The sequence below is a fragment of the Barbatula barbatula genome, assembly GCF_947034865.1.
Source record: "Barbatula barbatula genome assembly, chromosome: 9".
In the NCBI taxonomy this organism is placed as follows: Eukaryota; Metazoa; Chordata; class Actinopteri; order Cypriniformes; family Nemacheilidae; genus Barbatula; species Barbatula barbatula.
In genome coordinates this window covers 2,919,382-2,938,441 of record NC_136772.1, presented here as the reverse complement: position 1 = coordinate 2,938,441, position 19,060 = coordinate 2,919,382, and the positions used below count along the sequence as shown (strand labels likewise).

Below are 19,060 nucleotides of genomic sequence, written 5' to 3'. Positions count from 1 at the left end.
TTTGGGTGAAGTGTCCGTTTAAATGATATATTATCTTGTTCATCTCAAAGCGACGTACAGAGAATCTAAAGAACATGGATGTGTCTGTGTGTGACATTTTTCATGCATGTGGTTTTGAGGCTAAGAGGGTTTCGGTTCGTGGATTTGCGGACAAATGCTTGCGTTTATTGCAATGGGTCTGTGGTGTGTCAATGTCACTTATGTTTCTCAAAATGAAGATTAATGTCGATCATATTTTTTCATCGCTATGTGTGATCCCTTGGATTTTACATTTTACTTGTGTGACGGTTCATTTCACTTTAGTTTTTAGTTTTCAGTATAGTTAGATAATAAAGTGTCTCTCATATATATGTAAAACGACAGAGAAGGTTAAGTGTTGGTCTGTGTTGTGCTCTGCCTCTAACTAAAAGTCTAGACTCCCGTTTTATTTTCCTCCATTAAACCTGCTGTTTTGGCTTCACTTGTTCTTGGTCATGCAAACGATGAGTCTAGGACCTGAAAGAATGCATGTTTTTACCTCTTTCATCTTCCTAAAGCATTTAAAGTGCACTCATGTAAATATATATTTCCGGTTATAACTTCTGTAGCTTGCGAGTCTGTTTGACATTTGATGCGAGAGGGGTGATCACTGTTCCTCTGCTTGGCCGGGAGCGTCTGTGTGCGACTGAGTTACTTATTTTTCCTCTTTCACTTTTATTATTCCAACTGACTTTTACATTTGCAGTCGGGGTCATGTTGTTCTCATAGATACAACACGTCACCTGATGGGTTTAGCACAGCAGTACTCACCTCCAAGGTTAAGAGTTGTAGGAACTTGGATAGATAAAGGCCCATGTGGCCTGGTTGCGTGATGGTGTGGAATTTTCAGTAGCTTGGGATCTGCTGAGCTTCTTAAGTCAGTGTAAGGTGATGAGGAAAATGACGACGTTGTTTAAAGTCGATGTGAAAATGCACAAGATCTTATTCTGATGTTTGGTATTATCTTTTTCAATCTGTGCAGGGGAAGGTGAACAACTGGTGGGACAGCTGGTGCTCTTAAAGCGAGTGGAAACCCAGGTATGTATCTCCTGATTCCATCAATGCACCTATAACTGTATTTTCTGGATGTCATCCTACCAAGCTCTCCTTGCCTTTGTACAGCAATGTGCTTTGCATAGAATCCTAATTTGTATGTGCACGAAATACCCGGTTGATATTTGGGAAGGCTAAGGTTTGCTGCATATACTGCAACACTACAATGTGTGGAAAACTGTATGACACGATCCAATGCATTTGAATATTTCGAATGTCATAAATCAATTAGAATTGTTTTGTTCTTGCTTTATAATTTGGTTGGGTTGCTAAGAGTTGAAAAAGTACGTTTTTATTTAGGTGAACAGCTATAAAATATATTCGGTTTGCCCCATAAACCTGTTAATTGGTAATTGGTTGTTGTTGTTATTACTATAATTATTGAGCCGACAATCTTCTCTTGTGTCTAAAGTAGAGATGTTGCTTTGTGTGTGTGTCATGATGATGATAGTTAAATGTTTCATGTAGTGTACAGGCATTCTGTTTAGGAATACTGCAGTGCTTTGCTTTGGCCACATGATGGAGCGAGAGTTTTTCTTAAATTTTTAGACGAGATTATAGACTTAAACTGTGAGTGGTCTTAAACTGTTTGATTAGAGGATTTTATAATTACACTTAATATACGTAAAAGGCTTTGTTGGACATTTATTTTCAAGTTTCCCAAGTTTTTGTGATAAATAATTTTAACAACATTTATTTTTCATGGTGAACGGTAGGCTAATACTTTTTGCCATTTTTAAGTTTCTCATTATTTATTTTAAATAATGAACATTTATGAACTATGAACAACGGGATATTTACGAAGCGAAATTCGCAAAATTAACTTTTTTTTAATTTGGCTGCTACGTCACATCTTAAAAAGGTTTATTATCAACACTTTTTAAAAGTGTTTATGATAAAGAGATTAAAATGCATACTAAGCTAAGAGCAGTTTATCATACTACCAAGAGTCTTGCCAAGGGAGTAAATTTACACCCATAACCATGTAAAGAACTGAAGCCGAGCCTTGATTGGTTCAGAGTGGTGTGATGTCACCATGCCCGATGGAGAGCTGATGTTCTTGCCTCAGGTATAGCAGCAGGGCAAAAACAGCGCACATGAAAGAGAAAACAAAAATCTGGCACAGAAATATCCAGCGGTTGCCGTTTACTCCGTCTAACCTTGCAAGCTCTTTGTACAGCTTTTCCCATGATCCCTCCCTCGGTCTCTCTCCCTCTCAATAAGTACTAGAAGGAGAGGAGGGGCAGGAGACCACGCGTGTATCGGCGTGTGTGTGGTAGAGCTTAGAGAGGGAAGGGTCTAAAATTTCACACCTTCACTGTGAGCATCAGAAAGAGAGAACAGAGCTGGTAGTTTCCCATGCGTCTTAGCCGTGAGGGTCATGGCCCTGCTTCTGGATGGCGCGCACTGCATGGGGGCCTATTACTGTCTCATCAGGACCAGATTCAAGCGGCGACGCAAGAAGCGCTCAGAGCGGAAAGGTCAGTTTTAAAAAGCAGGGGGGAAAGAGGGCTTGTTTGCCTTTTTTCGGAAATTGGATAAGTTGTGTTCAGAAATGTTTGATTTCAGGAAGCATTATAGCGAAGAAGTAGAAGTGCTATTGAAAATACTCAATTACTTTAATCTTTTAGGGTTTTGACTATAGTGCAGTAAATGCATGTGGTTTGTCAAGAGCTATTTATAGTTTGTTGTTGTCAGGAGTCATCATTATTGCATCAGTGTTTCAGGGCTCACGGATGCACCTGTTGTTCGGCTCAACTGATGGAGTGATGTTTAGTGAATTGGGTCTGAGCTTATTGTGTTTGTGGATTGGGCTGCAAAAGTGTGTCCGATCGATCACCATGGTGGTGATGATCCACACAAACAGCTACACTGAAGATCTCTCGCCAATGTTTAGTTTTCTAGAACAGTATATCAACATAGGAAATGACCGCACTACATTGCAGAAAAAATGTGCGAGTTACAAGGAGACTATCTGTTATCTTTTCGGGCGTCCTGTTAGGAAGGACTTAGCAAAGGACTCTTTGCAAGATGAAAATGTAAATATATAATAACTTGCAATCTAATTTATGGCTTACTGCTAGGAAAGTTTGGGAATAACATTACAGTGTTTACAGACTTAGACCTAGCAGTGATTGCAAAACAGCCTTTTTAATTTAATCGTGAAGGTATTTGAATGTTCTGAGAACGTTCATATTTCCTTGGGTAGGTTTAAAATCTTGTTTAAGTATAGGGTAATTTTGTATTTCCAGAAGATTTATGTCTAGAAATACAAGCAAACAAGTGAATCCTCTTCTTTTTGAGTTGCTGGATGATTAAGTCAAAGTTTAATATCCTCTTTTATTGAATTATGCTCATTTCAGCATCCCAGCCAAATCTTCCTCAAGGAACTTTGAAAAGTTTTCTTTTTACTGGTAAAATGTAATAAAGTTGTCCCACTTGGGAACGTTACTTGGTTTGAATTTTGGGTGGAAGGCATTTTCATACTTTAAGGGTTAGTTCACCCAAACATGAAAATTATGTTATTATTTATTTACTCACCCTCTTGTAATTTCAAACATGTCTGACTTTCTTTCTCCTGAATAACATAAAAGAAGATATTCCGAAAAATGTTGGTAACCAAACAGAGATGGCACCAATTCACTTGCATTGGTTTTGTGTCCATAGAAAAGATGTGAATGGGTGCCGGCGCTGTTCGGTTACCGACATTCTTCAAAATCTCTTCTTTTGCATTCTGCTGAAGGAAGAAAGTCATACAGGTTTGAAATGACTAGAGGGTGAATAAATGATGACAGAATTTTCATGTTTGTGTATGCAAATGCATTCCTTTTCAAATTTTCATTGTTAGACATTTACTTTTGCTTTTACCATGTGTTGAACCGCGAGATCTATCCGGAAAATATCAGTCAAATAGTCAACTACTCAAAGAGAGCCTTTCTGTCAAGAGCTCACCTATGATGATGGTAACACAAATCCCTTCCTCCACCAGTCCAACGTCAGCATTCCCCCCTAAACTCCACCCGTTCAGATGTCACACTCATGTGCGGATAAACCCGAGCAGCAGGTATCCGCCGAGAAAAACGTTCAAAGGTATTAGTCAAACATTCACCGTTTGCCTTTACATCTGAAACCGTGCGGCTGAAGCGAGACCCGTCATCCAGGCAAATCCTCCGCTGCTGAAGTGGGCTTTCAGCACGCCTCACACCCCCTAATGCCGCCTGGCATCTTAAGGCGGCTTTGTCAAACCCGTGAGTTTGTCTCTTCCTATCATCTGCTCCTGGGTGCCAAAGGAAAGCAGAAAAATGGAGGCATTTAATGTGATTGTCATAAGAAGTCACCTCGTACTGTAATTCCTTTACTCTATGGGACCGCATAGTTTTGCTGGCGTCTCTCAGCGCCGCTGGATTCTGATGTTTAGCTTACTATCAGGTATCTTTAGGACTTCAGGGTTTTTGTGTCACTCACGGTTCACACGGAGTTGCCGACATGACAAAGAACAGTACGAGTAATTATTTATCATATCATATAAGTACATGTTACATATTTAGTAATGCTTGCGTTTTGGTAATCTAGTGAGTTTAGAAATTCACTAATGCTAGACTTAATGCTTAAGAATAGTTCAACAACAACAATAAAATGCAGTCGCCGACATTTCATCATAGATGGATATGACTTCTATTCTTGAGTTATATCAATATGAAAATGCAATCATTTTATCTTACACAAAAAGTGAAGTATTGAATGAAATATTGATATTGAAAGCACATCATTCACGCATTCCAAATTGTTCTCGCGTGTTTCTCATAAGATGTTTTATCACGAGATGCACAAGAATCAATGAGATTCCAAGTTATCGATGTGTCGCCATTTTATTTATTTTAATATTTATTTATTGCAATGCTCTTTTAGGGTATGGGCAGTAATTGCGACCAGTTTTTGGCATGTACCTGTCTGCAAGCACTGCTTCTATTGCATTACCTACTTGCTGTAAAACTCATCAATCCGTTCATCCCCTAGAGTCCTGACCGTCACAAACCTGACATTGTCTGTGTCCAAATTAGCTTTAGTAACCCAAGCAGAGAATCTGTTCAGTTTGAATAATGTGTCTTATGCAGTCATGTCATATATAGCCTCTCTAATGGGTCTCTGATGACATGTGGAGGAGTTTTCTGCCAAGCCAGCACACTGAAGGAAATGAGGCTTTTCTGATGGACTGAACGACTCTCATGATGGTGTATCTGAGGAAGATCACCCTCCTCTCCTCATTGTCTTGAGCTGTACTGTAACGCAGCAGTTTCACGGTGACAAAAGACATATCTCTTTAGACTTTCTTTGATAATCTTTGTTAAGGGTAGATCTATTTTACAATCATTTTCATATAGTTTTCTTAAGGTTGTTTTAAGGTTATCATCATAGACTAATGACATTTTGTTTGGCTTATAATATCAGTTTCAAAATGTATAAACATCTTTCTTTCTTTCTTTTCTCGTCATTACTTCACATATCCATTTTGTATCCTGTACAGCCATAAGCAAGCATAGGGGTTTATTATTAAGGTGTTTTGTTTGAAAATATTATTGTGTTTATAGTTATTTTTGTGTCTTAACTTTGATGTTTGCACAGCACTTGTGACTTTCTTTCCTTCTTTCTTTCCTTCTTTCCTTTCTTCTTTCCTTCTTTCTTTCTTTCTTTCCTTCTTTCTTTCTTTCTTTCCTTCTTTCTTTCCTTCTTTCCTTTCTTCTTTCCTTTCTTCTTTCCTTCTTTCTTTCTTTCTTTCTTTCTTTCTTTCCTTCTTTCTTTCTTTCTTTCTTTCCTTTCTTCTTTCCTTCTTTCTTTCTTTCATTCTTTCTTTCTTTCTTTCCTTCCTTCCTTTTCTTTCTTTTCTTCTTTACTTCTATCCTTCTTTCTTTCTTTTCTTCTTTCTTTCTTTCTTTCTTTCTTTCTTTCTTTCTTTGTTTGTTTTAGCTAACTATATATTTATTTTACCTTTATCTTCTCTTTGTTCAGTTCTTTCATTCCTATGTTTCTTGTCTCCTTTGTTCTCCAATTTGTTTGTTTTGTTCTCCCAGTGCTTTTGTTCTTCTGTTTTCTTCCTGTCATTTGTTTGTTCTTTTTTGTTGTCTGTTTTTTGTATCTATCTCTTTCTTTCTCGTTCATCAGAGGGGCTGATGGGAAACAGGTGGGTCTGTGTTGACACCACCAGCACATGTGTCTGTAGACCGTTTCCTTTTCTCCCTCCGTTGGTTCGGTGGCTCAGCGCTGCATCCACGGTTACCTTCAAACCTGTTAATAACAGCCAACCACCGGGTGTTAAATTCAACAGTTAATCCAGTACACACATACACACACATGCGGCCTTCTCCTGTGGATATTGGAGTAACTGACCTGGCCTTGAATTAAGGCTACAGCGATAGTCATCTGTTATGAGCAGCAAGACCGCTGAGGCGAGGAGAATAGGCAGAGAGAGCGAGTCAGAAAGAAGATGATACATCGTGCTGAGACCAGCAAACTTTCCCGGCTGGCCAGTGTAGCTTGAGAAAGCCGCGGATTAAACGGAAACAGAACTCTTCTTGCACAGCAGGTTATAAACTCCAGGGTTTAATCTGTGTTCATAACTGATATTTTGAAGCAATTTGTCATGCTTCAGGGTGCTATGTCTATCCTCACAGCACCATGCAGGGGGTCAGGGTTCAGCTTAAGTTTGGGTTCAGCTAGTGACTAATCATTTATTAAGTCGTATGAATTTACGCAAATATGTTTGCGAGATGAACGCACATTTTCTCGGGGAATGCAAAAGTTTGGCTAGTCAACGTAAAAGCATGTACACGTCCGGCAGCTGCAGCTCTCTATACGACAGCAGTCTCATTTATCAGGCAGCAGATATTAGGGATCACTTTATCAAAGTGTCTCGTCGCTGGCTATTTTGCAGGAACTCCTAATGTGCCCGCAGTCTGAAAACCCAGTAATTTACTGCGAGGAAAAAATGAATGTTGGCAGACTAATTCAAATCTCTTATTGGTCATTAAAGCGCTGAAATTCAATAATAGAGCTAGATGTTGTCAGTGCCAATCGGTTGCCATGGTACCAGCCGAATGGGTGTTTGACTGTTCGCAGGGTGCTCAGAGGTGGCTGCGCACATCTTCCCAGCATGCCCGCTCCATCAGTTCTAATCAGGCAGAGCGACAGCCCGCCCCGTCCCCCGGGACCCTCTCCATTAGGTGCTCGGCCGTTCGGCGTTCACCGTACGTGTAGCACATTAAGGATTGCTGTATGGCTACTGAGACCAGAATTCACATTTATGGGAAGACTGGACAGCTTGTGCCAAATGAGAATACATACTAAATAAGAAGATTTTACAACATAGATCATTGAACGGTTTTATAGTCACAGAGCAGTTTCAAACATCATTTTTGCTGATTGCGTATAATCATGATCTCATCATTTTCATAATTGTAGACATAATAATTATCTCATCATTTTCATAATTGTCGACATATGTATTACCTTTAATATAAATATCAAACATATATTTGCTTTTATCTTTTCCACAAAATTCAGCAAGACGGAGGGAAGAAAATATAAATCAGAAATATAGATCTGGGGCTGTAATGGAGGTGAATGCTTCTCCATTTCGGGAAGGGCCCTCATTTCTTCACTGGCTGTGGATCTATCCATCTGTGTTAGGCCACACAGTGGCCGCCTCGATGCTTTGGGCTGTGTGCTGAACTTTTGCACATTTCATATATCTCTCCATTAACACACTCCATTCATCTATGTCCACTCTCTCTCTTTGACTTCGGCTCGCACTCGATTGTTTTTTGTAGTGCTGTCAATCGATTGAAAAGATTAATCTGATTCTTTTTCTGTGATTAATCACGATTAATCGGACATATTATTAATGTTTTTAAATAATGCTTTTACATTCTAATAATTTTACAGTTAATCTCCAAATTAATGTATAAACAACCGATTTCTTTAACAACATCATTTTATGAATGAAAGCCAACATTCTGATATTTGTACTGCAACTGATGTCTCCATTAAATTGATAGTTTTCTCTTTATTTTAACATGAATTATAGCTGTTTAACATTGAAGGACAGTATAACTGAGCGCTATCATGTCTAAGGGGAAAGAAATATACAGAAATGATATTAAGTTTTGAAACACTTCAAAGCCTTTAATGATTCATTCTAAATTGAATACAGAAGTAAATCAACAAAACACAATGAATTCCTCTTTTCTTTTGTTCTTTGATTAACATTAGTGACAGGAGTCACAGCAGCGAGTTTAAGAATGCGGCCCCTTTAAGAGCTGCCGATCTGACGCCCTTTCCCATTTTCACAACACTTTGTATTCATTTAAGATTTTATTAAACTCGTTGAAAGCTGTGCATTCGAAAATGCTTGACAAAACGGGCTTTCTGGCATAATCTGTTTACGAAAGAGAACTTATTACTGATGCACTGTCTGACAGAGATTCACTGCCGTTAGCCTTTGACTGTATACACCAGACGGGACCGCTGTCGCATTGTGCCGCATCCCGCAGCTAGAAGCTGTCCATCTACACTGAAATTCTCACAGCAACTGTTTCAAATTGCGCTTAAATGGGTTAAAGGCCTTTACAAGAATTAGATCATATAATATAATGCTAGACGCAGTAAAAAAAAAACACGTCAACGTTGACAGCCCTAGTTTTTTGTCTGGACCTGTTGACCTGTTGCCGGTCGGAAGGCCTGTTTCACATACCACATTAAAGGTGGAGGAACAAGCTTTTTCATGCATTCTGACTTCTTTACACTGTTAAACGTGCTGGCTTCTCAAGCTTAATAAGGTCAACATGTCAAAAACGAGTTGAACATATGACGTAGTATTTCTGTGCTCGATTCACTCCACCAGGGCTCGTACGGGTTTCGGAAAGCATTTTAATGATTTGAATAGAGATCCACAGCTATCACATGTCAAGTTAAAAACTGTTCAAATTGTAAAAACACATCATTTGCTTTCGGTTTCATCCCGTTGCGCTGCGAATCATTGAATCCAACAAAGCATTCGATTCGAACAACCCCTAATAAAATCAAGGCTGAGTTTACTGTATATATTGAGCTGTGGTTATTACACTTTTTAACGTAATAAGTGCTGCCTTTCCATTGCTTTTCTGTTTTTCCTCATTCATTTTACTATAATTCTTTAAACACCATAACATTGAGCAGTAATACCTCAGCGTATTTGTCTCTCTGGAAAGCTGCATATTTCAAAGAAATCCTTCAAATCGTATGGTTGAGAAACATTCAGTAACATAAATTGCATTTTATTGCATCACATTTAAAAGGATTTATTCATATTCCATTTTTTTTTCTTGTATTCAAGTTTCAGACGTTCTGACTTAGGCGCAAGAAGGGTTTTTGCCATGTGGACAAAAGCTCTTGTGAGCCGGCAGATTTCAAACTTTCCTGCACGAGTCTTAAAGCAAAAGTCTCCTAGTTTAGCTTATATAGTGCATAAATCCATTGCTCGGCTCAGACTTAAGCAATATTCATCAGCATTGGGCTGTATTTTTTCATTCTTGATGGTGTGGAGGTCAGAAATGAAGGGGGATCAGAGGAATGAAAGAATCTAGAGGCATCTGTTAAATCTTAAGAGTTTGGCTGTGAGGAGGGGTGGGCTGTCAGCTGTGTGGCGGTCACTCGACCTTGGAATGATAGATTCTCGGAGGGCAGCCATTTATTCCCCTTCCTGCGATGCCCAGGCTTTCATAGCCACACATGAGGTTGATTTATACCTGACAGCACATCCAAGATGGGTGGTGGAGATGTATTAGTTGTAGGGCTTGGCTGCATGGAATATTTGTAAGAATACAGTTTATCGTGGTTTTGTTCATCTATGCAGAAATAAAAAAAATGTGGGATGTGTCTTAAATTTGGTTTTCAATGTGTGTTGTTAGGTGCAAAAGGAATTGTTTTTACGTTTACGGCTGTTTACCAACAGCGCAGCTTGGTGAAATGATGCGGAATACCAGTGTCTGCTATTTTATGATGCGTTATAAAGTCCCTGTGAACCGGAAGTTGTAAACGTTTTTACTTCCATATTTTGATGCATTTCCGAGTGCAGTAGAAGTTCTAAAGAGAAAAATAGTTTCGTCTTCCTCTGCGTTTTTGTTCTGCATTTTGAAATGGAACTGGCAGCAGACTGACAGTTGAAGGGGAGGAGTTAACGGATGCTCGGCACAAGCCGTCTAACATATGTAACTGACATAGTTATTACAGGAAGGAAGTGCATTTTCAGATTTTAACTGAAGATTATGAGGGGGCACACGAATGCACGCTGCAATATTTCATGAAAAAATAGGCGTTGTTATTTTTTATTTCACTGGGACTTTAAGTCAATTCAAGTTCTTTTTAAGTTTTCTCAATTTATTACATTTCGTTGCACTGTACTTGTATGTGTGTAATGACAATAAAATGAATCCAATCCAATTTACTATTTATGTTTAGGTAGGTAAGTAAATTGGTAATTTTCTTCATGGAAGTAATGATAATATTTCTCCCAACTTTAAAATTTAAATGTTTTTTTATTTGCATTTATTGGAAGAATATTGGAAATGTGTCAAACTGGTGAAAATAACAAAAAAGGTGCAATTGTTGCAGATTTTGATCACTGCAAACAAAAAAGTTACAATTCCTATATAAACAACACAAAACTGTATGTTTTGTGTTGTATTGTGTTGTAAAGGTTTTTATATGTATTTTAGAAACAGTACAATAGTGAATATTTGATTCAATAAGCCAGTTCTTTACACAACTTTCATGCATTATCATTCAGCCTTTCATTTTGATATTGTTTATCAAAATATTGTTACTTTCTCCAATATTTGTTTGTAAAATAAATGTTTCTGTTCATCTGTGTTTGATGTTTTCTGCTGTTTGTTTGTGTCTGCATGTTGGGTGTGCAGGTGTTGAAGGTGATCCACCACACCTCCCTCTTTTCACATCTCCGCTCACCTCTCTCTTCTCTGTGAAAAGCAATCTCACGTAAAACCATCAAATAAAAAATTCATCCCAGCACGGCCATTCTTTCAACTCCGCCGCCATGTAATGAACAGTCAGCTGTCAAATATTAAATCCACTAACACAATAAAATAATCTCAGCCTTCAGCTCTGGTTCCAGGAAATCACCTTCTCAGAACCAAAATCCGCTGCTTGGAAAATCTTCACACTGACTGAACTCTGAATACTTCAACGGCAGAATTCCAAAGCGGAAGAATTTTAATTAAAACCCTTTGCATCTAAAGAGAGAGGCTGTTTCTGAAGCCTGTGGCGGCTGCCTGGTCAGTCAATGAATAAACAAACAGTGTCTATATGTGAAGGTTTCCTTCAGACTGACTTCCAAGGAAACCATAATGTCAAGTCTAATGATGTAGAACGAAGTATTTCATTAAAGTTTCAGGAAGTGTTTAGGACATGGGTTAGCGTACCTTGTATCTGCATCTGATGTTTTAGGTCTCAAAGAGCATCCTGAAAATTTGTGTATTATAACAAATCTCCCGTGATAATTTGCAGGCAAATCGAAGGGGCGTTAACTTTGCGCTCGATATAAAGAGGTTTGTGTGTGAGGTGTACAGAACGCGAGATGTGATTTTTGTGTTTAGGTTTTGTGACCGTGTCTCCGTCCGTGGTGCTGAAATCTCGGGTCTGGGTGTAGGTCTGCGTTCCATCCCCTGCTGACATATGTTGGGCTTTAGGCCACCCTGCCCCGCAGCACTCTATTAGAGCGCAATAATTGACGTTCAGGCAGGCGGAGAGAGGAAGCTCATATCAGCAGTGCTATTATTTAATTTATTTGGAGAGCTGAATTCATTTGTCCTGAGGGCTGCTGTTTGGCTCGAGCTGACGTAGGACCGTACACTCTCAAATAGGTGGGATATATAATAATAAAGCCACACATTTGTAGGCGTTAAAGGGATAATTCACTCAAAAATACCTTAATGTTGTTCAAAATCTGACTCTTTGTTCTGTGGAACACTGAAGATATTTTGAGAAATGTGTCAGTGGTTTTGTGTCCATGCAATAGAAGTCAATGTGGTCCAGTGTTGTTTGGCTCCCAACGTTTTTTAAGATATCTCCTTTTGTGTTGTGTTGAAGAAAAGGTCATACAGGATTAAAATAACAAATGATGTAAGTAATGAAAGAATTTTCATTTCTGGGTGATCTATTTCTTTAATGTGCACTCACCTTTGCAGTACTTTGGAGCTCTCATAGTAGTTTTCAATGCGTCACATTTTTCTTATTGGCTTTGGAGAAGCTTTATTTGTCCGTTTGATATTTTACACAATGACTGATGATGGCAATCCTGGGAGTGTATATTATAGCCGAGCTTGTCTGACTCTAAAAGGGCTTTGCACAGACAACAAGTGCCTAATGTTTCAGCATAAAATATACAAAGATTTACATTTTCTATTGTTTGCTTACGTCTGATGCAGTTTTTTTTAAGCACTTTACTCTTGAATGACATGTACTCCTGAATTAGTCACAACTTGAGTTTATGTGGAGTGGAAATGCTCGTGGTTTTCTGTGACTGTGGGACCATCGCTCTCTATTTTCTTCTCTTTTTGTTCACCCAAACACATGACAGCAGTAGTTTAAGGCATGAAAGAATGTTCTCAGGTGTGAGGACCAGAGCACCGGGGGCGTGCCATCCTTCACCCGTCCATCAATACCAGTCACAGACCACTCTGGCAAAATTACACAGTGGGCTTCCAGCCTCTCAGTCCTCTCTCCAGTTAGCTCTTCTGTAGATGTAATGTTGACACCGTATGAATGTCCGTGTCCTGTTAGATTCTCGCTCGGAGATTCAGACCCCTGTCAACTCGTGCAAACAAGTCTTCATTTGAATAAAAGATGGCTGATGCCATTAAAATCTTATTTCAGAACGACTGGCCCTTTTTAGTTTGCGTTTCTCATCAGGAGCTGCCCATGACTTAAGAAATCCGCTTTTATTCTGAAACGCATCAGTCCGCTCTATGCCAAACCAAATTACAGGATGAGAATTGAGTGAGGTTTGCTAAATGTCAAATGATCTCTTATGATGGCTTTAACTAGATAATCCTCTACTGCATGTCATTTTTATTCTTGTAGTTGATTCATAATACGTATTGTCATTTTGGCACAGAATTCAAACGATTACATATAGCCACATTAACCAAGATACCAATTTCAACATTTATTTCAGTTTTATATATATATATATATATATATATCAATTTGGGTCATTATCTTTTTAAAATGTATTTACCCTCATGATCTTCAATTTAAATCTGAAAATAGGGCAATTAATCAAAATCGTCAATTTTGTCCTTCAACAATTACAAAAACAAAATAATCGAGGTAAAACAATTATTGTGCCGCATTAAATTTTGCATGGATCCTCTCTTTTCTTGTGGTATAAATCCACAGCGCACCAGCAGTGCTATTTCTTTACATGGCTTTTAAACTGAATTCAATTGAAAATACAAGTTTTAACATTTTTCTATGTTGTTTTAAAGCGAGCGAGTTATGGTGTTAAATAATCGGGATCTCAATATTGGGCAAAATAATCGGGATTTATGTCAATCTGAAAATGCACTTTTTATACAGCCCATCAAATCACAGTGAAAAATCAAGCCAGGCCCACTATTTTTTTTTATTCGATATTCTGTTTCACTCGGAAATACGGAAGTACATTTCCGGTTCAGGGTGACTTTAAGCAATACAACAGTAATAATTTTACACGTATTTAGGTAAAGTTAAAAAATGATGACCTTGATTTTTATCACAGTTTCCATGCGTCTTGTCATGCCATGAAGTTTCAATGGCTCTCAATCATCCTTTTCTGGCTCATATCCATCAATATGAAAATGATCCACAACTGTTTAATAAATCTCCTGCCTGTTTTACAGCAGAAATGCTGTCAGTGTGAAAACTGCGTGTCTGCATGTTGCTGACATCAAGATGCTCTGTGTCTCTTCCATACAGCTACACCCAACAAATGATCTACAAATCGAAAAGTGCTATATCTCTCAAATAACTATTTTTCCAGTCCTGCACTTTTCACGGGCCGGATCAGCTTGTTTATTCGTTTTTCAGTTTCATATTGTAGTTTCATATTGTATTGCACTTTCTCTCTTTGTTTGTTCTTTTGCAGAAAATTTCGCTTTTGCAGTGTCTTTGTATTAAGAAAAACCTGCTAGCTGTCTAACACATATGCAGAAAGAGCTGGCGGTGGGTCTGTTTTTGAGCAGTATGTTCGGCCAGAAAAATGAATGGTGTGTGTCCAGCTGCTGGTTAAACTGTGTCTGGATGGTGTGCATGGATCTGACACAGCTGTGCAAACAGAAAGTTCAGTAACCAGAAAAAAACAGGTCAAATGTAAAACAAATGCCAGACTCGAATGTCCAGTGACCAGTTTAGCAAACACCGCATAGACACAATAGTCTGATTGGCAGTTCACTTTTTTGGAACGCCCTGTGTCCAGTATTTTTAGACAGTCCAAGGCCAGGGCGGTGTTTGTGGGCTGTGCCATCCGAGTCTGAGATAATGACCCTCATAACCTGAAGAATCCGACATCGACCACTCACCTGTGCTTCCTACGCAGACTACAAATAACATCGTCGCGGCCTGTCTGGCTTCTCTTTCCCACCGTTTGTAGATTGAAGCTGATCTCAGTGCTGTTTATGGATTCATGCGTGAAATGAGAACAGCAGATGAAGCGAAATCAAAAACGACAGACACAAAACGAGTCTCCAACCCGTTCATTACTGCGCACACCATTAGCGGTCCAGCGTGAGGAGAAGAAAGTGGGTGGGGGGGAATTAAGGGTCCGTTTGACACCCGGTGAAGTTTTGGCTCCGCTCCGTCAAATGCTCTCTCCAAAACACCACTGCCCTGACTCTTTTCAATTTTCTTATGGAATTTTAATCTTTAATAGGTTAATAATTGTGGTAGCATATTTGATGTCACCCACCATTAGACCAGATTAATTAGGCCATTTAGTTTAGCTTAAGAAAGTGTCGCCTGTGAAGAATGAGACTGAGAAAAAGCACAGAGCTATGATCGGCTGCTTTAGGTCTTTTCTAGAGGCTTTCGAGAAGTGCTTGAGGATTACATTTGCGGGATGGAAAAAATTCTCCATTCTTCCATTTATTTATTTAGTTTGACAAGATGTATGAATGTATTTTGCAATTTGCGTTTATATCAAAATACAGGTCTGTTTTTGTAAACCACAATTAGCCATGAAGTATTAATATGTAAAAACTTTTGAGCTCGCCTGGTCGTTATTAAGTACGTAAAACCTCATTAAGCGTTTTAGAAAGTCATGCGGCTCGGCTCATCCCAACCGCAGATTCAGGTTTACAAGCCACTTTTATCTCCGTTTCCCAGTCAATTTTCGCATTTTCCCACTTCATGAACATCAACTTTTGCGACACAATAAAAACACTTTCATGGTTTGATCGATTTGAACAGTCAAAAACGAGTATTTGACGTCATGGCCAAAATAATTCACTAAAACAGTATAGCTTGTTTGCACAAGATAACCGTAGTGAACATCTAATCTTGTGACGGCCTTAATATTTAAAATGTAAGAAATGTTTTATCACTGGTATAGGCATTTGCAAATCTCTTTAAAACCGGTCAGTTAAACCTCAACAGATCCTCTGTCCTGTGTCCGTGGGCCTCAGATGGCATTGTTTTACTCTTGTGCATTACCATAATGACAAACCACATTCTCTCAGTTCAGTTTAATGCAGATGGACTGAATCAGCCTCCGGCAGCGTGACCCAGCTCATGTCTCCAGTGGAGGACTGAATTAGACGGATTGTCTTTGATTTCCCCTTGGTCAGTGCTTTGCATTATTTGACCTATTCGGAATGACCTTGTGTCCCTGGCTGTCCTTGGTCATTCAGAGGTGGTTGGACCTCTCCGGCTCCACTGGTGCTGCTCAGAGCAAACTCATTTCTTTCGAAGGTTTCCAACCTAAAACCAAACCAAAGCTTTAAAGATATCCTGCGTAACACATTGAACCCTATCTCTTAAATCGAAAATGATTTCATTATTTATTTACTCTAATGTCATTATAATGTCAAACATGTATGATGTTCAGCTTTTCTATATGCAAGTGTCTGTTTGACAACTATGCTGTTGCATTCTTTCTTTTCTTTTGGAAAACCTCCTTCATGTTAAAGTCAACACATGCTATCATCACTGTTTCTATATGAGCTATTTTAATGCAGTGTTGAATTATCCTGTTGTGTTTGTGTCGCTTTTTCTCCTCGCCGAAAGCGGCATCTTTATCAAGAGGGACTTAAGGCCTGTTGATGTCAATAGCTGTATTTTTCCTCTGAGGCAGCTGAAGATGAGGTCTAATCGAATGGATATTAAAGTCACAATAGACTGCGCCCGCTATTACGACCTGTCAAGCGCGGCTCTTTCTCTCAAAGATTAGTTTCTCCTGCTGAATATTTATACACTTACTGTAGGCTTAACCTCGCAGTCAGTGCCGTTTGATTCCCGCGTCTTACCTCTCATCCGCTCTCTTCTGTCCTCCGGATTAATTAATTCAGCTCGGGGCATGACACTGTTTTTACTGATACTTCCTTTTGCTGACGCGGGCATCTGTGTTTTTATATAGGTTTTAAGTACAGTACACTGAATAATGCTGAATACTGCTGATTCACTAATACTACATCAAAAACAGGACTCTAGTTATCACCATGGCATCATAAAACTGAGTGTGTTGCTGGGATGTTCTTCCTGGTTGCTTACTCGTCCCTAAATTTAAACTTATTTTGTATTATTTTGACTTTGGATTTTCTATCATGATTGTGAGTACTTCTCTATGACCAGACTGCGATCACTGAATCTGTATTTGGTCATGATCCATCTCTGTTTTACATCTCCAACAGTGTAGAGATATTTGTTTGGGGTCCGATAGCGTTCTAGTTTGCTTTGGTTTTCTTTTTTCCTTTTCCCAATGATCTAAATATGACTTTTTACTTTCTTTGATCATTTGGTTTATTATGATGATGTGGTTTTGTTCCGTTGTGCCGGTCTGAAGTTTCAGAGCCAGCTGGCAGATGGTCCTGGCTTTAGGTCTCAGCTCTCTCTCTCTCTCTCTCTCTCTCTCTCTCTCTCTCTCTCTCAGGTGTGGCTGGGGCTCAGCAGGCACAGGGCCAGCCGAGGCATTTCTCCACCATGGACATAGATGAGGAGGAGAACATGAGTGAGTGATTATTCCTGAACCCCAGACCCTTCCTTTCACACACACCCACCACACTCCCCTTAACTAATGTGGCACTTTCAACACCTCCTCAATGACCCTCACTCAAAATAATCCCTGCCAATAGAGTCACATCACACAAATCTTTGAAAGACAACAAGATGTGTCGGAGATACTTGGTAGGAGTTCATAAAGTGATGTCCTCGTACTGTACTTTCTTTTCCAGACTAGCAATGTGAACCAGACATTGACCACGATTTCAAATCTGGCTATAGGAGTTTCCCCTTCAAAGAAAATCTCAATTCACCGCCTTCACAATTGAACTTTATGTGAAGACCGAGAGATACGTAGACAACGTTTCTTCTGTATTTCTCTTCATTCAATAGCGAATAGAGATTCCACATTAATAGCTTGCTGGCGAGAGGATGTGTTAACCCAGAGGAGATGTTACGGTCTATTGTGCTGAATCCTGTGACAATAGAGAGCCTGTCATTCATTGCAGGTGCATAGCCAAGCAGACAGTTTCTTATTTAGATTTTCTGCTGATAAGTATATTCTGAAATCCAAAAGCCGGTTGTTTCTGATAGGGAAGTATGCACTGGCAGCTTTAGACTTTAGGAGCAGGAAACTATAGGATTATGTGATGGGCTTTTGAGGTTCTGCTGTAGATTTCCACCGCATGTTTTAAATTAGAATTGTTAGATGTTAACTAAATGTGTTTGATCTGTTTTGAAAGTAAGATTATACTTTTGTCAGGATATATTGATGAATGGGTTCATAGCGGATGATGTTGGTGAGATTCAGGGCTGTGCGTGTGTGTGTGTGTGTGTGTGAGAGAGAAAGAGAGAGCGAGAGAGAGAGATGCGCATTCAAATGTGAGACACAAAAGGGTTTCTGGTTGTTCAGATCCTGTTCCACAGTATATTGTGTATCTTTCTATATTCCTCTCTTTCTATCTCTCTCTCTCCTCCTACTGACTCTTTCTTGTCTCCCTGACCCTCCCCTCGGATCTCGATCACTCAGCTTTCTCTCCTGTCAGATATCTTCCTCTTTTCCTCCTCCTGCCCTGTACCTCCTCCCTCCCTCCTGTTACTCCTGCTGTTTACAGAGAGCTCTAACTGTGTCCCTCTCTGTTCATGGACGCTTTTCTCTCTGCCTGAGCACTGAAAGCAGTAACCTAGCGAGCTTTTGCTGAAGGATGTTATAAATGGAAATTTAGCCAAAGTTCCGTCAGCTTTGTCAACAGGACGTTATGATGTGTGTTTCAATACAAAAAACATATCTGACCCTAAAGGTTTCATGTCGTTCAAATATGTCTTGGGCGCATTTCCCCCCAAATCCAAAGAAAAGCTTACATGTTTAGAACGGTAAGAATTCGTTTCTTTCATGAAGTTCCCTTTTCAACGAAAAACAAACTTCTTTTGATTTGGAGGTGAAATATGACATGATTTTGGGAAATTCATCTATTAAAGATCCATTTTCAGGGTGAATATAATTGAAATTTACAAAAACTAACAAATATTTTAGCTCGTGCTTGGCTGTAATATATTTTATTGGTAAGAAATTACGTTTTTGTAGTTTCTAGAAAATAATTCTACCCTATAATGACACATGGCTAAAAATTCACTAATTACACATTAAGTACGCTTTCATAATTGAATATTAATGGTGTACTCGATATCCTTAAAATATATACATATATTGTTCTTATAGTCACTAAGATCTTATTTAATTATCTTA

At 39.0% G+C, this 19,060-nt stretch overlaps 1 protein-coding gene across 3 annotated transcripts in view; it reads left to right on the top strand.

The window, feature by feature from the left end:
• The window catches only part of adarb1b (adenosine deaminase RNA specific B1b), a 90,467-nt gene that overhangs the window by 55,804 nt on the left and 15,603 nt on the right, over positions 1–19,060 (top strand). For all 3 annotated transcript variants that reach the window (XM_079464554.1, XM_079464556.1, XM_079464555.1), the window contains exons 3-4: positions 1,001–1,056; positions 17,246–17,323. In XM_079464554.1, coding sequence (XP_079320680.1) covers positions 17,296–17,323 — 28 coding nt within the window. In that variant the 5' untranslated portion in view covers positions 1,001–1,056; positions 17,246–17,295. The remainder of the gene's footprint in view (positions 1–1,000; positions 1,057–17,245; positions 17,324–19,060) is intronic.